Below are 18,621 nucleotides of genomic sequence, written 5' to 3'. Positions count from 1 at the left end.
GTCCCCTGCATCGGCAGGCGGACTCTCAACCACTGCGCCACCAGGGAAGCCCGAGCAGTTTTATAAAGTATTTATCAACCCTCAAAAAGCCACATCATCCTTGTTAGTAATTTTACTAACAGATAAGCTGGTATTCTAAAATGAGACATAAGCCATTGCCATCAGTTGTACAGAACACACACAGAAATAGTCTCAAAATCAGGTAAACAAACAACAGCTATTACCACTTATGACATTTTATTGGCATATGACAATTTACAAGGGTCCCTGTTGCATTATACATCACACTGAGTAAGAATCAGTTAGCCATCTACATTCATTCTTACTGGATATATTTTTACTCAAATTATAACTGAATTCCCAACACTTGATTTTAACTGTGACAAAAGGGGAAAAACAGTAATTCCTTGAAGTAGGCTACAACTGGAAAAACAAATTTTGCTTTTTTAATTAAAATTCCTAAGATGTTGAAAGGTGTACACACCTAAGGACTGAGTCATGGCCTTCTTAAAACAGCTTTCTTAATCCTTTCTGGAAATATCCTTTGGTTCATTTTTATTTTCCTTCTCTAAGCAAAAGGAAGTGTGTTAATGCAGGTTATCAAGGAGTTACTATTTTCTAGCACTTGTAAACAAATATCCTTACCAAGAGGAACCATTCAGCTTTTATAACATGTCATGAAGTAGGGTGTTAAATTGCGGTTTAAAAAAATTCACACAGGCTTTTTATATGCTTGGCTCTAAAAAAAGATAACATCCACAATGGCATTCTATTGCAGTGTTTTCACAATCACCCTTCCTACTATATTCTAATAGAATACTCCTTCCTCAATTTTATTTAATAAAAGTAACCAAATCATTAACATATTTGGGTTAAAGCAATGCATTTGCACTTAAAATATAACCTGCTGGTAGGACTTGGGTAGCTTTATTCCTACTTCCTATTAAGTAATTTCTCAGTAGGTTCCCCTTTCCTGTTGTCTTATATGGAAAAGCAAAACTGCACATTTATAGACATGCATAGAGATTCAGTATCTAACCAAATAATAACTGTTAAAATAAAAGCTAAATTTATTTGTATAAAATAAAATGGTCGTGAAAATTCTCCTATGTCAGAGATCAAATCCATGTTGCTTTTTAGCATGTAATTAATTATTATTCTGACTAGGAGAATATTAGTTATACCCTGATTAATGCAACACATAGTTGCTTTTACAGTATTTCCTCTGCTCAAACAATTTCAGAAAGACAAAATAAAAATAACCATGCAATACTTCAGGGTCTTAGGGCCATGAACATCACATATACTGAGTTTTGTTTTCCTGTTTTTCCCGCATACAGCTCTTAGCTAATGCCTCTGACTGCAGTTAAGGTGCTAGAAGAGCACCTGTAAACAAACCATCAGTGAGGATGAAAGAGCCATACACTTAAGATGTTTAAAAGTTTACACTAACAGAATAAGCATTATCTCCTTTTAATGCAAACATAAAAACTAATTCAGTTGCTGAATTAACAAGTGAAATTTGACTACTTTTATATATCTCTAAGAGCAGACAGACTTAAACACTGAAATTTACTATTTTGGATTTTCATTCCTTCTAAGAGGTATCATCATAAACATAAAAGGCAATTCACATTTGAAAGATTATCTTCCTGAACAATAGAACCCTTGGGAAGAAAAAGAAAACCCATTTTACAAACTGCAACTGAAATATGGAAAAAAATAAAAAACAAGTTAGATCAATGCTGTGACAAACTTCCTGTCAGATCTTTTTATTGGTGACATATGAAAAACAAGTTACTTAAAATACCACTAATGAGCAGCATATTCTGTTCGCCTATTATTCCTTATGGTTAGACTACAAACTAATGATTTGGCTGTCCAAAAGCTCAAATAAATATGTAAGGTATGACATCAGGTACACGTCTTTTTAATGTATCAAGTTACTCTGCAGAATAACCCTCTTCCATACCAATGCCAGGATTACAGGTTTTGTTCTGTTTTTTTTTTTTTTTTTTTTTAAGTCCAAGACGTTCAGTAGGAAGGGAGTTTTTATTTGTACTATTGCAAACCAGTTTCCTCTCTCAAACAATAGCTGATATCTAAGACCATGACTCAAACTTTCAGGGAAGAATAGAAAGAGAAAATTGAATTTTGAACTCAAATAGTAAAGGCTCCTAAGAATGGTTTGTATATAGGCCACTGCTTGCTTTCAGTTAAAAAAAAGAAAAAAGAAAAATATTCTCATACTTTTCAATCTAACTTTTAACAGCTTGTACTTTTTTCACGATTGGCAAAGTTTCTTTTTCCTTCTTAAACATTTGCTGAGGTGTTAAACTAGCTTAGTTTACCAAAATAACAACTTTTTCCATGGTACACTTCAAAAATTAGTCACCCTACAATGTAGTGTGTTTGAATTAAGGAGAATGTTAAACAGATGTATACAGTTAAAATAGTTAGTGTGGTTTCTATAAACAACTGCTATTCAGGGATTTGTATGTAGAGCTAACGTTTACTTCAGAATAAACATTAACAAACAGGGAGGGAAGAGAATCATAACTTTCACAGAGCTGTACTTGACCATATCTTATAGACAAAGCAGAATTACAATGCATGTAACAAAAACAGTAAAAGTATTTTTTTTAAAAGTTGATAGTTACAAATATGGTACGTAACAATTTTCTACTTTATTTCAGTACAATTTTCAACATACAGTCTACTATTTTTCAGGATATTTGAAGACTTAAAACAAAATTTCTCTAGACTACTACTTGCAAACAGTAAAATTTAAGTAAAATGCTTACATTCTTATTTGAAAACAAAAATCATGTAAAAAAATGGTGGGTGCAAGTTCTGTTCTCTGTTGCAATCTCACTTCAGATTTACTATTCCTAAAAAAGAGAGAGAGAGAGAGAGAGAGAAAGATTAGCAAAGATATGAAGAGTGAAAATGATCCAAAATAATCATTGTTCCTAAAAATTAATTAACTAACTGGCCCACCAAACCCACACATAAGAAAATATTAAGAATCACTAACAAGTTGGAAATTTCTACCTTTTCTTCTTTGCGTCTGTCCTTCTTTTCTTCATTATTTTCCATGGTCTCTTCTTCATCTTCAACAATCCCGTCCCCTTGATATTTGTCATGAGTCCATTTTGGACTGCTACCTGATTTTTTGAAGTTAAAGCGCCCTCTGCCACGTTGAAAAGTACCACGACCTCTTCCTCTTTTGGCCCAATAATCCACACCATCATCTCTGTCATCATGCTACAGAAAGGTTAAAAACAATCATCAATGAAACGTCTTTCTTGTAAGGAAGATAATTATATCCCCAATCGTAAGTCATGGTATAAATTGTCTGAAGATTGGGAAAATGAGATTGGTACTGTTCCAAAACACAAAACAAAACCAATAAAACTGAATTTTTCAACAAAAACGTACTCCATCATGAAAGCAAACAGTTACATCATTGCTTCGTAACCCAAGCATCTGAGAACTGTCCAATTTTTTTGGAGAATCTCAACTGCTAAATTACTGCCAATTTTCAAAATTTTTATTTTTGCTTTCCGTTTTTCAGTCTAAGTCCATTTATTATTAATAAGTATATTATACTGTGTATAAATGATAAAATAACCGATATTTTCCCCAAAAAAATTACCTCAGTCGTAAATATGCAACAAAGCATAAAAATATCATTACATTATCAGTAACATTTACTAAATAAAACAGGTGATAAGAATTATAGTTTACATATAGCAACAGATTATAAAAATCCTACTGAGATTTAAATCTAAATCAATGTGTATTACACATCAGTCTTCCTGGCAAGGAAATTTCACAAGCCAAATCATGATGGCGTGGTCCCTAGAGTAATATCTCAACTTCTTTCTTCTTCACTAACCTAAAATACTGCAGTTATTACAGCCCAACCTTAATTTTTCATTAGCTGCATCCAAAAACAGATGTTCCCCAAGTTACAAATTGTTCCTTTAATCAAAACATCTGCAAAACTGAAAAGTACTTGACTTTGTCGATAAGCAGAAGAGTATTACATCCCAACGTACAAAACAAAAAGCCAAAGTTCTCCTGTAATGTAATTTAACTGCTGCCCACCTCAAACTTACTTTTAAGTTTGTACCTACAAAAATGGGAGTGACACCCCTTTATGAGACAACAGGCATAATGCAAACAATGTTGCACACTGTACACAAGTACAATCTACATACATAAGTACAACTTATGGAGTACTGGTATTGATCAACTGTCCAAAAGTCACTAAAACTTTTCAAATACATAATATGAACAATTTTCAAAACATGCAATGTGCCTTTGTGCATATTCATGTAATACAGATCACCCTCCTGAATCACTTGAAAAGTTCACACATGTAATTAACAGACTATATGAAAGAGCCCTTACCCACTTCTAATAATCTAGCTTTATCAAACCAATAAAAGATGACTAGGCAGAGGTGTGCATGACTCAAAGAATGAACTTAGGAACTATCAAAAGTGTAAATTTCAGTATGTCAGAAAGTTCAATTGTAAACCCAAAATAAACTATTTTAAAATAGTCTGACACGCAAAATAATATGCACACACAATTACATAATTTCAGGCTCCCTTTTGGTATTAACACAACTAACTCTATATAGCCTTTATGCTTTCTTGTTTGTGGTGTTTACACAGTATTCCATGGATTTGTAGGAAGAAGCAAACAGCCATTGAAGCCAGAGGCATGGGTTTAAATCTTAACTGAAACTGTGTGACTTTACTTCCTCATTTAAAAAAACCAGAGATAGCCTTGAAGGAACATAAACGATCTGTTAAAAAGTGCCCAGCCCAGTGCCTGACAAGCAAGCAATCAACGGTGGTGATAATGTTTATATGGTGCTTATTACTCATCTAATTCTCACAACAACCCTGTAAAATACTGTTACTAACCCCATTTTAGATATAAAGGAATTGAGGCACAGAGAAATTGAGTAACTTGCCCAAGGCCACAGAGTCAATCTTTTCCACTGCCCCTTATGCCCATCATCCACAGAATACGCTTTCTAGGTATCTTGGTGACAGTAAATAGTTACCGTATGAGGTAGCTAAGAGCTGAAACAGAAAAAGCAGTGGCAAAGCCAGACACTACAGTTAAACTAGCAATTACTTTTAAATATACAATCATCTGAAATTAAAGAAAACAAAAGCTCCAAGATCACACTGTGTTTTTCAGAGGGTATCCCAGCAGCTACCTAAGTGACATTTTGATGCTAAGCACACTAACTTTTTTATTTTTCTTTTCGCCGCGCCAAGAGGCATGCAAGATCTTAGTTCCCTGACCAGGGATTGAACCCATGCTCCCTGCAGTAAAACCACGGAGTCCTAACCACTGGACCGCTAGGGAAGTCCCTAAGCATACTAACTCTTAATCCTCAAATTCTTACATCCAAGATTTTAGTCTTGTTACAGACTAATTAAAATTAATTACTTCATAGATGACAAAGAGGATGTTAGATAGTTATAATACACAGCCAACAATATGTTAACAAAGGAGGCCATATTAGAACCAAGACCTTCTGAATCCTCTGATCTCTTCTGTATAGAATGATCAAGTTTCAAAGAGTGAATTTATTAAAGCGCCTACCCAAACGTCCTTCCCCACAGGATTTTCTCTTCCTCACATGACTTCAACTCAACATGGGAGAACTTGCCCATTTTAGTACTTTCCCACTTGCTCCAACTCTTCACGTACTCTCACCTCTCCAGAGAATTTCAGGTTCTAAAGACTATTATCTTTCCTGGAATACTTATTATTGAAAACGTTACCTTATCTTTGCATAAATCAAACTTCTGAGAAGGAAAATTTCAGATTAGGAATGCAACAAATGTTACTATTACTCAGTACTGGAGGAAAAATGATACGAGCTGTAAGAACCTTTTGGAGCCCAAGGCATAGGTTCAAATCCTGACCCCACTCCTACTGGCCATGTACCTTTGGTCAAGCCGCTCAATCTCTGTACCTCTGCGTTTTTCATCTATACAAGTGGAATAATGGTCCTACCTCAAAAGGACTTCATAAGCATGAAAATAAATTCATATATGTGAAACACTTAGAATGGTGCCTACCATAGTATATGCTCAATAAATGCTATCCATTATTTTTACTAAGTATTCAATGTTTCATTACTCTGGACAAAATTTCCGTGTTTGTCAAAACCTAGGGGAATCTATAATTTTCAACTTCATTTAGTCTCAAATGTTTTTAAATATTTCTATTATCAACACTAGCTGTCTGAAAAGTCAGACCTATTCAGACTACGCAAAATATTTTAACTTTAAATTCCCAGGTAAAAACCAGAGTTGTCATTCCAAGAGCTCATTAATTAAGAACAAAAATAATTAATTTTGGAAACTGATTTATAAGAAAAAATGTGATGCGTTAAGTTTACTTCTAGTAAGCATTAGTCTGTGACAAATGCACGTGTATGCCTATGTTTATATAGAAATGGAGGTTTTAAAACATAACCCAGAATAGCAACATATAAAATGTTAAATAACACTTCTTAATTACTATAACGCCTAGCTATGTGACAATAAAAAATAATTATGTCCCAATTTAAGACAAAAACTATGATACTGGAGACTGAAAGAACACCATAGAAAAATGAAGGTCTGGCCTAAATTAAATATTCATAAAATGTTTAAGGGTGCTAAACAATTACTATCTACTTGTTTACCTCTCATTTCCCTCTTAACTTTTTGTCCTTTCACATTTGCTCTATTTGTCTGGCATTTTTACAATCACTCACTCCTCACCCCTCCTTTGCAAGGTTGGCCTTTTAATCTCTTCTGACTGGATGATCTTACTGTGGCTTTGTGACTGAATGATGGCTCCTAGACTTTTTTCTCTCTCGATCTGCATTAGCAACTGCCTACTGCACACTTCCACTTAATTTCTGCCTGGCACTTCAATAACAGAACTTAATCTTCACCTCAAATTAGCTGCTTTCCCCTTTATTCCCTATCTTTGAGAGATTCCATCTTCTCACTACCAACACCCGACTAGTGGCTCCCTGAATAAGCCTTCATAAATGTTCCTTAAACTTTTCTCAAACCTATAGCCCCTTAGTTCAAACAATTATTTCCCAGATATGTTTGTCACAACCATGATTTTCCAAACTCTGCTTAACATCCAAATTTATTAAAGTATTATGGCCTTCTAAAATTTGGCTCCCGCTTTTTCTTAATTTTCCCAAACTTACACCAATCATCTAGCCATCAGAGTACTGGAGTTCTCTATTTAAGGATGTTTCACTCCTGCTTTCTTACAGTACACCTGCTCATCTTTTAAGCTCAAGATTCAATCCAAAATCGTCTACAAAGTCTCTTCTAATCAGTATCTCCTTTGCAATAATCCACCATATGTATTTAGAATGTTCTCCATTACTAGGTCTCGTAAGCCAAGAATTGAAATATTTATCTTTCCATCTACAGCATAAACAGCAGTCTACTCATAAATTCTTAAATCGAAAAGGAGATAGGTCTTTTAAACTTTTCTGTAACTGAATAAAATGCCTTTCACTTTCCAGACTGTCAACTCAAGCATAAATTTCTCCTCACACGAGCATATGCTGTGCAAACATTATGCTTAACTTTTTCAGACTCTTGGTCACTAAAGTACCCCAAAAAGAGGCAAATGGAAATTAGTTTTTGAAACAGCTACAATGCCCATTCTTCAAACAAAATATAGATCTACTTCCCAATACAGCTCTATAACTCTAATTTAGCTGATGGCATGGACATTCAGGTTTATTCAAATATATTCATAAAAAGCCAAATGAAAGATACATTTCTATAAAATCCAGTACTATTTTCCTCCTTGCTTCGACAAAACAATTAGTCTTCAGAAATAGTCTCTAAAACATGACTTCCCTGAGAAGCTATGACAAAAATGAGTATTCTGGTAATAGTTTTTGGTGTTTTCTCAAGTTTCTATAATACAGGAAAAAACCCTCTTCTCCCATGCCAAAGTGCAGAAAATTTCCATCATTACCTAGAGAATCTTTCAGGACCCACCTCCTCTGGCTTCATCCCTTATAAAACTACTTCAGAGAGAAGAGCATCACAAGGAAGCACTAAATTAATGTGTATCTAGCAACTTTTCCATAATGTAATTTTTCATCTTCCTTTTACTCCAATAAAAGTTAACAGCCTCCTGAGAACCTTAATTACATATACTGTGAAAGAATTCTTCTCCTTGTCTTTCAATTAAACAAATAGCTGCGATGATGAAAAGTAAATCTTAATTAGAAGCTTCTACAACTTTTACCGTCTTATAGACAGATACGAAACAAGTTACTGTTCTTCTCTGAATGTGGCTATCAAATCAGGTATATTTTTACTTTACCCTGATCAGCCCATAGGTGATATCAATAAAGTATAAACAGGACTAAAGGGACCCACATTTTCAAAACTTCAAAATCATCTGGGTAATGATTTATTTTAAAAGTTTCCTATATGATGGTGAAATCTTCTCATAGTAGTGGATACCTGTACTCAAATGTATTCACCCAGTATGCTTTGAAAATTAATGCAAACCAAATAAACAGAGATTTCTAACACCCACCAAGAAGTACTTCTTGCTCTTTGGGGTATATTCTGGATCCCATTCCTCTTCCTTCGGTCTCTTTTGAAAAGTAGTATTTGAGTTGTTTGGACCAGTATTTGTCCCAGCAAAAACTCCTCTGGCTCTTCCTCTGCCTCTAATTCGAAACTGATTAACATTAACAAAGTTGTTTAGTAGTGAAATCAAGAGGTATTAAGTTACATGCAAACTCTAATTTTACTGCAGTAACAAAAAACATTCCCTAATTTCTTTCCTAAATCTCAACTTCATGGCCACTGAGGCCAGTAAGGAGGCAAAAAAATTCTGCCTACTGAAAGCTGAGTAGGTTAAGAAGAAATGCAGTCAACCTAATTAGTTAACAGTGCAGTCAGAATACTGCACTTTCAAGGCCTGAACTAAAAGTTTTAAATAATCAAGTTGGTTTGTTTCCCTTCTACTAGCCAAAAGAGTTGTCTAATTCCTAACACTAACATCCCAAGTGTTCAACTACACCTATCACCATACAGGCAAAGCTCTTCTCTTTCCCAAATGATCTAATTAGTGAACCCCACTAATAACAAACTGGATACTTGCTCAAGGTAGGAATCTGAATCTAGAAATTAAAGAGTCAAGAAGATGCACTACTATGAAGTCATTAAATTAACAATTGTAACAAATTTATGGAAACATGGGAATAATGCATACGCTATGTAGAACAAAAAGAAGATATAATTTCTGTGACTGATACACGGATAAACAAGAACTTGAAGATAATAGGCAAAAATGAAAATAGCTGTCAATACAGAGATGAACATATGGATTTTTTTGTTTGTTTCAATACTTTTTTCAAGGACTAAGTGATTAAAGAAATGGATCTCAATCACTAACTTTGCTTGACTCTTGGGTCTCTAAGCACTATGTCAATGTTAAGAAAAGTTATCTAGTTTATATAGATGCTTCTAAATCTCAAAATGGCATTTTATTCTTTTTAAATCAGGCAAAACATTTATTTTTTACTTTATATACGAAGAAAGCATCATCCCAGCTCCAGCCCTTCCTCACTCCCCCTAAATGGCATTTCTTAGTGACGATGTATCAAATACCATTTTATTTTTCAAGCCTATACGAGTAATGACTCACTCAACAGACAATGTCTAAAACATATATTTTACTTTCCTTATGTATAGCACTCTTAAGTGAAGTTCTACCAAATGATCAAAGATAATTTTATTACTTACAAAGGTTCCTCGTGGTCGGCTAACTCCTCCAAAGCCTGAGTATTCTTTCAGTTCATGGTGAGTTTTAAATTCTTCTTCTCTTTCCTTCTTACTCTCCTTTTCTTCTCGAGAACTGGGAGAAGAAGGTGATGCTGAAGAGGATGAAGATCGAGAATGATCTTGCTCTCTACTTTTATGTTTACTGCAAAATAAAGCAAACAAAAAATGTGTGCTATTTTTTAAAAAGATAAAAAGACCCCCTGTTGAATCTTATAATAAGAGGGATATTTTTCAAGTCAAAAATACTATCCCCTATTAAAATTATTATGCAACTAAAATGATTGGGTGTTAAACTCTGACATAGTCTGTTTCCATTCTCCTTCAATATTTGTTTTACATGACTACTGAAAAACATGGTATGACATGCCAGTTAGAAACTAGCAGTCTGGCAACTTCAAGAATAAGGTTCAGTTCTTCAATATTTTTAACTTATTTTTATTTTAAGGAAAGGAAGAGAAGAGTAGGAAAAAGTAAGAATGGTCTTAAGGCCATGTTTCAAAATGAATGCAGTTTGTACACCCTGGGTGAGAACAGTTGATATCGTTTAGGCCATAACTCCGTTATTGAAATAAAAAGCATATGACATTACAAATACCAGTCATAAATTAAAAAACACAAGTAAAATGCACCATTTACCTAATGAATAGCAAGGAAAACAATTATCTATAATACTTCTTAGTATTCCTGTTGTTTATTTGACTCTATGATGATCAATTTTACATGATTCTAATCCAACACCCGAAAAGGTCATACCTGCGATAACTCTTACCACTTCTAACAGTATCCATGGAAACATTACTTTGAAAGACTAATACACATTGCTATTTCAAAAAAACTAGTCCTTCCTCCCCCCCATCTCTCCCATGTTAAACCACTAGACATGAGTTTAAAATTCTTGTACTCTGGGTGTTATGAGTTGAAAAAGTGCGGAATCAAGCATAACGAACCAAAGTTCTTACACAAACTGTTTCTAGAAATGCACTGCATTGAAGTCCAACCTCCTGATGTAGCCTGGATAATAGGACACATTAATTTGTCATTTTTTTTTTCAGTGTTAGCTTGCTATTCCAAAGTTTTTGTCCTCATCCACCATAAGCCGTGTAAAAGACAAATATATTTTTGCTGTAAAACAAATAATTTTAATTGTTTAAATTTAAACATTCGATTACACAGTCAAAATTGAAAGCAATTAAGCTGACAATTATTAAAGGCTAATTAGAAGCTAAAACCTAACTCAGACAGTTTTAACAGTTACCTGTCATCTTTGTAAGATTTGTATTCCTTGTAATCTTTTGGAGTTTTTTCCTGCTTTCTTGATCCACTGGATTCCCTGGAGCCCTTGGAATCCCCCCGTTCTTTACTTCTTTCTTTCCTCCGACGATCAATGTCATGCCGAAGATCAGCAGAATCACACCTTAATTTTTTATCTCCCTATAAAAGACAGATATAAAATACAGATTTCAGGGAAACTATAGGGACAAAAATACATATATATGTGCATGTATGTACGTGTGTGTGTGTGTGTGTGTGTGTGTGTATACACACACACAAAACCAAATTTTATGCCAGTTTCTAAGCTGGCATTTTAGTATCAGAAAAGAATGAGTAACATACTACTTCCATACTTAGTTTTTGTTTAAAAATGTACTTGATGTTTTCACTAAACATTTGTGTACGCAAGTATAATGGGACTGGGGAAATTATTAAAAGGTAAATCATCTTGAAAATGTCATAGGCTTTTGTTCAAAGCAATCCATAATAAACTCTCATACAGTAAAATGATACAATTATTTTTGTACTCAGCACATCGTCATTATCATCCTTCATCCTTCAAAATGTTTTTTTATATAGTTTAACAATGATAGAGGTTATACTCAGTTGTGGGTGTAGCCATCTGCCTATAAAGCTAAGGGATCCTAAAGTAATGGTTCTCATTATTTAAGCCTCGTTGTCATCAAGCTCTTCCCATATGAGTTGACCAACCCAATAAAAACCACTTCAAAAGTTAAGTATTCTGTAATTTCCATAACATGCAAGCGTAATATGATTAATGAAACCAACTGAGGTTGAACAAGGGTAGAAACAAAGCCAGAAAGATATTATTCCCAATCCTGTACTCAGTATCTGGGCCATATACTGCCCTTTCTCAATTCAGGTATTGCAACGGACATTAGTTTAACTGGGTCACAATTCACCTCCTTCTTGTTCCATTGCTTTTTCAAATACTATATAATTTAGGAAGATGGAAAGAGGCATCTAGGAATGAAGAAAAATTATACATCAGTAAGATGCTAAGCAATGTGGACATCCTTGCTACTATTCAACAATAAGTACTTACTCTGGGAAGTCTAGCTATAATGTTCATAAACATTCATATCTCCAAATGATACCAACTACTCACCCATTTGCTCCCACTGTAACAAGAAAAATCTAATCAAGAGCAAAAATCTTCCTATTCACCTAGTAATACATTATTACCAAGTCCACAAGTAAGAATATAAGTGAAAGCATTTTGTAAAGGCCAAACTATATATATATATATACACACACACATATATATATGCATATATATATATATAAACTACATAGTACTAAATATGTTAATTGTTCACTCAGATAGGAAGATAAAGGATAAAAAGCAATGTCATATCCTCTTGTCCTTCCATTAGTTATCACTATTTTCTCTCCTCTCGATCAAAATCGGTCTGAGTAACGGAGAGAAGGAAGATACTCACTCTGTCAGAGTACAAGAATAGACTAAATTGTGGGCAAAACAAAATTAACCAACATTGAACCCAAGGTACTGAAAGTAAAAGCCAAAATTAGCATTCACTTCTCAGAATCTGGTTTTCCAAGATTAATGTGCCCCATGCAAAGAAACCACTTTGTTCCTAAGCTCTAAATTTCTTATCTAATGAATTAATCGCATGCCTAATTAAAATGATTATATACTACAACCATTAATAACAGCTTCTAGTAATAAAAATGTCAATGTTTTCATAACAGCCCAATTATTCAACTCTGCAAGATAGATGTATTCTCACTCTTCCTATTAGAAAACCAATGTCCAAGAAGCTAATTACTTTCCTAATATCACAGAGACAGTACTCGGTGATGGCCAGAATTGGAACCAAGCAATAACGCTTCCACGTTCCCTAGCCTTTTCACTACAACAGACAGTTGCTCCCCTTTAACCTTGCTCCACATTTCAACTAGACTTTTATGGACTGTCATATAATCTACCTTGAAAATGTCAATTTCAAATTATCAATTAGTCAGAGTCCCTTAACGACTGAATTCCATACTCAGAGTCCTCCGACCCCAACGCTAGTAATTCCAGTCATTCAGACTCCTTTCTCAAGTTTAAAAGCATTCTTCCCCCCAATCCACAAAAACTGTAACACAGTTTTTGTTCCAAATGTTCATTTGTAAACCAGTTCTTAGAATGCTTATTTCTTAGTCCAGATCAAAAATGCCCAGTAGCATGGAGATTACTTCTTGTTCTCTCTGTGAAGAACCTAGAGATATTAATTTAGGCACACATAAATCAAGGAATATTTATTCTGGCTCATCCATTTCACCTCTAACAGAAACCCTAATATAATTTATATCTTTGCTTTTATAATTTTCCTTTGTCTACTCATTGATTCTTTGCCCTTTTCTTACAACTAGTTTCTTCCTTTCAGTAGCATTTAAAAAAAATTATTCTTGGTTTAACTTAGATATATAGTACAAGTGGCAGCTTAATTTCTTCTAGGAAAATACACTATATACGCTACCATAAATATATACATAATGTATTTACAAGTTACAGATGATATCCATAAACATTCTGCCTAAACAAACTATGCTTATTAGTACAATATCATTAACTAAGCTGAAGTTAACATGAGAAAAAAAAAAGGTCCATTCAAAACATACCTTTTGATTTTCTTCTTTAAAAACTCTCTCTTCCCCTGCTAAACGCGTGTGCTTCCTCAGGGCACTTGGAGAGATGTCAATTCTCCTTAATGTAAAATAAAGTCTATTTGTAGTCACATTAACTTTATGGTTCCACAAATTCCTAAAATTGTCCATTTTTGTAAAGGAAATACTAGACAGTTGTTTCTCTCCCAGTTGTCTAATTTAGCACAGCAAGATTATTAATCTAATTCCTAATAGATAATTAAGAAATAAAAACTATATTAAAAATGAATTAAAATGCTTCAACCAAATTTTTATATATAAATGAAGCCTGACCTTTTAAGATATCAAGCTTACTTTAACCATCAAAAAAAGGAAAACATGTTTTGATTAAATTGGACATTATCATTTTAAGTGTTAATCATCATACAATTATAATCATTGTGTATCAATGAATACACAAATAGGATTATTTGTTCTTAAGTATCTCCAATATTTTTACAGATTCAGTAGATCTTTAGTTTTATTCTGTGCCCCTCCTTGCCTTTTTAAGCTAGTGTCAGTTTCATCTTCTCAGTGCCTCTTCAGCAGTGACCACCAAAACCATACCTACTTTGTATTAAGCACCGAACTAGATACTTTATAATCAATACTAATTGTCACCACCACCCTGCAAAACAGGCACTGTTATTCTTGTTTGTAGACGGGAAAAACTAATGTTAAGCGATTAAATAACTTTTTTATCACAACGCAATTAAGTGAGAGAGCAAGGACTGGAACATAACCATCTGACTTCAACATTCACGATCTTTTCATGAAAAACAATTCTACCTTTCACTAAGCATTTTAATTTTACAAACTTACTGGAAGTAAATCGAATTCAAGGGTTACTTACTCTAGGCATCCAACCCCCTCCCAACATACAGATGTTGTAACTATTTAATTTCATACTGGCAAGTGATAAGAATTAGTGTTTTAAGTTCTAACAACCAGTTTAAACCAAATAAAACTGAAAATTAAAAAGAAACAGTAAATTACAAACTTTTCAAGATTGGAAATATATTTATTCAAGCTACAAATCAAAGTTCGTTTGTGTCATGACATCCATGTACTTCCATATATCTTGTCTAAAGTTCCAACATAAACTTGTTTAAACAGTGTCTTCCTATCAAAACAACATTTTTACATGCCCAGTATACATTACCTGTGTATCTCAGGGCTCTTTTGCCGGGCACTATGTTCTTCAGTGGCTTTCTGATACGAGGTGAACCTCTCGTTTAGAGTCACTGCAGCTGATTTGAAGTATTGCTCTGTTGATTTAGGAGAAACACTGCCCAGTTAGTTCTTTACTTTAAGAGCGATTTTCATTTGAGACAGAAGGGCATGTAGCAGGTGAAAAGAAAATAAAAATACTCAAGAAACCTAGCAGAAGAGAACCAAGTGTTACAAAGAACTCCTACCCTGTCCCTTGTAACTTCTTGTACCTCAACAGGTAACTGATGCAAAGTTCCTCACAGGTCCCTGTCAATATTGCATATAAACCAAGAACAATAAATATATTAAATTGAGTCGCTAATTCCATTTCAATAATGCACTACACTTCCTCAAACAGAACAAAAAGGAACAATATGTGAATGTCCTTAAGCCTTGCCAATATGAACCAATGAAGTTAACTTCAAGTAATCATTTGCAGGAAACAAAAAATGCTACGATAACTACACAGCTAGTTTTAGTAAGCTAATCAAAGTATTTCAGCAAGAACTATGTTGACAACAAAAACTGGATTTAAGAAAAAACTGAATACTGCCATTTCAATTGGAAAAATATTTTTTAAATCAATTAACACTCACTAATTACTCCAAAACTCTGGCATCTTGGCAAACCTGACAGCACATTTGATATTATTGTCTTGTCTTTCTTTTAACAACTTTAAAATTAGTAATAGCAATACTGATTAGTTTTTAAACCATTTCAAAATATGCTGTAGATGTAATATAGAAAGACGTATAAAGTCATGAAATGTTACATTATGAAGCAAGCTATCTGCTTAACAGGTCAACATACATCTGTGTCAACTTACCGCCCAATATCCAGCACATGTCTCATAACCAATCATTAAAACTTGAAACGGCCACTACAAGGGTAGTGCCTCAATCATAATTCCATGAAACCCAGGAATTTGAGCTAGCAACTCAGTTTTTATGCCATTTTTGCCAGGAAGACAGAAGATTCAACTTTGCCTGTATCTTTCAACAGCTATTTTACTTTGAAACATGGATTTGCCATTTCAAAACATATTCCAGGACCTAGTTACAATGAAAAAGAAAACATCACTGGGCATTTTCAGCTCTATGTTAAGTAAGAGCTGTTCAGATCGGTTGCACAATACGAATAATGAAACATAACTACAATTCTTTTTTTTTTTTAAAAAAAAAAGGAAAACGAAAAAGGAAAAATTTTATGAAAACCTGATCTCAAAATTCACCAATAAATTGTAAAATGTGGAGACAGGTCAAAAAAAGGTGGAAAAAGAAAAAATGTTAACGTTTCATATTCTATGCACCACAGTAATATGGTCATAAACTGGTTCACAAACCTAGTTATAGCCAAATAACAAAACTCTTTTGTTACTATGTTTAAATAATTACAGTCAAAATGAAATTCGTTAACTAGTCACTGTTTTGAAATATCAAATGCATAAAGAATTTGCTAAAGGCAAGTTTCAGCTATTATGAGTTGTTCTCACATCCAAAGACAAACTTTTCAGAAACGGCTTTTCAGAGCAACAGCCATGGAGATTCCTGGGTAAGAAACTATTTCAAAGTAAACTGCCTTTCAAACACAAAAACAAAATAATAAAAACAAGTTCTATTTGCCCAAAATGTCACATGCTAAAACCTTTGAAAATTATTAGTAACTTTGAAACTAAAACTACATACTAGTGAAAATAGAACATCACTACTCAGTTGAAACGAACACCCTTATCAACCCCAGGACCTAAAGAAATGTCATAATGATTATCCTAATCAGTCACTATTCACAGAATCACTACTTATCCAACATACTTATAAATTTCTTAAAATTTTTCCCCTTTAAAATTCCTAATAATGTTTTTTCTTGTTTATTTATCATATAAAAAAGCCAAATATTTAACAAGTTAACTAATACAAAATTAACACAGGAAATTAATACTGTTTTTCCCCACTGGTTTCAAGTTTCTTTAAAAGTTAAAAAGAAATTCTTACTAATAACAATACTGCCCCACTTTGTTATAAATCCAATGCCAAGAGTACATTAATACAAGTCCCATGCATGCAATCAAAGATAATCTGTAAGCACCCTGCACTTCAAATACAGTATTACGGTACATTTCAAAAGGCATTGTATAAATTTACGTCATGTTTTACCATAATACAGATTTTTAGGGTATGTTTTAATTCTATTTAGCATTTTAATCACTTTATTAAATATTAAAAATCACTTTATTAAATAGGTCTTAATGTTAACCAGACTGTTGTCTCTTTCATGTAGTGCTATTTTCCCAAAAATTTAACAGTCTATATATACTTGCTAGCCCTGGGGTGCATTAATCATTACACATAGCTGTTCATTTTTTTACTTACAAGATAAATTTAATTCACGATAAGAAACATACTAAACATACCTTTAACATGATGAACCAAGGACACAATGTGTTGAATAAATGACTCTGAAGTGCTTTTGCTGGCCTGTGGCAACTTAATGTGGTCAAAGATGGATCGGAATTCTTGCTCCTTCTTGACAGAATGGACAAGTGTACTAGCAAGTAGCCTGTCTTTAGTCAAGGAAGCAGGTCTGGAGCATATCGGTAACAGACACATACAAACAAAATATACCATTGGTTTGAATATGAAAATGGTTAAGTACATTCAGAAAATAATTAACTAACCACCCACAGATTATTTATTAGGTATCAGTGTGGATTACCTGTTAGAATCATCAAGAGGAACAGGTGCCATTTTGAGTTTGACTTCAGGACGATGAGAATCACTGGCTATCATTTTGATCCTAAGTGGGCTCTCCTCTCTGAAGGTAGACTTTTCTCGTGCATCCAGATTCTTGTGTAGAGGGGGACTGTAATCAAAGAGGTCTTTGAGCTTTTCAGACTTTACCTGCTCAGGTGACTGAGTTTCTTTCTTTACTGTTATTCTTTCAGAATTTTTGTCGTCTTCCTTGTGCTTATCTTTTGTAGTGCTAGGCCTTTCCACTACATATCCAGTCTCTTTAAGTTTATAATTTTTTTCTTCTCTAAATCCATCACTTTCTCTATTGCCTTTCAATGAAACTTTGGACTTGTACTTGGGTCCTTCCTCCTCAGTATTCCGGTGAGATGCAGTAGCAAAATTTTTACCCTGATCTGCAAGAACTGATTTCCTGAACTGTCTATAATCCTCTGTCTCCTCTGTGTCATCCCCTTCCGAATCATTAAACTTTTGTTTTCCAGACTCTTTATCACTGAAGTAATCTAGAGCTTCCTGATCTTCCCATTCTCCCTCTGCCCTCCCTTTCTCTGATCCTTTCTCCTTTGGAGCCTCTTTATCCCTGGTATTACCCCTATCAAGCAGGAATACTCTAGACTCTTCATCTGTGAACCTGTGAATAAGCAAAGAAGAGGATGGTAACTCTGGATTGCATTCATTGCAGATCACTTGCATACTTAGTTGTGCTTCCCAATATCACAGGACCAGTAATAAGAGGAAAAAACCCTACTGAAAAGTGCTTTTTCAGATTCTACTTTTAAAAAGCATTTAAAGCAGCCATACAGCTTATGTACTGAGTTTTTAAATAAATTTACATATTAGAC

At 33.9% G+C, this 18,621-nt stretch overlaps 1 protein-coding gene across 5 annotated transcripts in view; it reads right to left on the bottom strand.

The window, feature by feature from the left end:
* Positions 1 to 220: 220 nt before the first annotated feature.
* Positions 221 to 18,621, bottom strand: part of BCLAF1 (BCL2 associated transcription factor 1) — a 29,531-nt gene continuing 11,130 nt past the window's right edge. For 2 of the 5 annotated variants that reach the window (XM_032650954.1, XM_032650955.1), the window contains 9 exons: positions 17,745 to 18,410; positions 17,443 to 17,612; positions 14,983 to 15,088; positions 13,797 to 13,881; positions 11,131 to 11,306; positions 9,837 to 10,017; positions 8,620 to 8,766; positions 3,055 to 3,267; positions 221 to 2,891 (listed from right to left, as the gene is read on the bottom strand). In XM_032650954.1, the coding sequence (XP_032506845.1) occupies positions 2,886 to 2,891; positions 3,055 to 3,267; positions 8,620 to 8,766; positions 9,837 to 10,017; positions 11,131 to 11,306; positions 13,797 to 13,881; positions 14,983 to 15,088; positions 17,443 to 17,612; positions 17,745 to 18,410 (1,750 nt within the window). In that variant the 3' untranslated portion in view covers positions 221 to 2,885. Of the gene's footprint in view, positions 2,892 to 3,054; positions 3,268 to 8,619; positions 8,767 to 9,836; positions 10,018 to 10,834; positions 10,998 to 11,130; positions 11,307 to 13,796; positions 13,882 to 14,982; positions 15,089 to 17,442; positions 17,613 to 17,744; positions 18,411 to 18,621 lie in introns of those variants that run through there. The other 3 variants (XM_032650956.1, XM_032650957.1, XR_004352497.1) reach the window with 2 other exon arrangements.

This window comes from Phocoena sinus, chromosome 12 (assembly GCF_008692025.1).
Source record: "Phocoena sinus isolate mPhoSin1 chromosome 12, mPhoSin1.pri, whole genome shotgun sequence".
NCBI classification, from domain to species: Eukaryota; Metazoa; Chordata; class Mammalia; order Artiodactyla; family Phocoenidae; genus Phocoena; species Phocoena sinus.
This window is presented reverse-complemented; position numbering and strand designations above follow the sequence as displayed.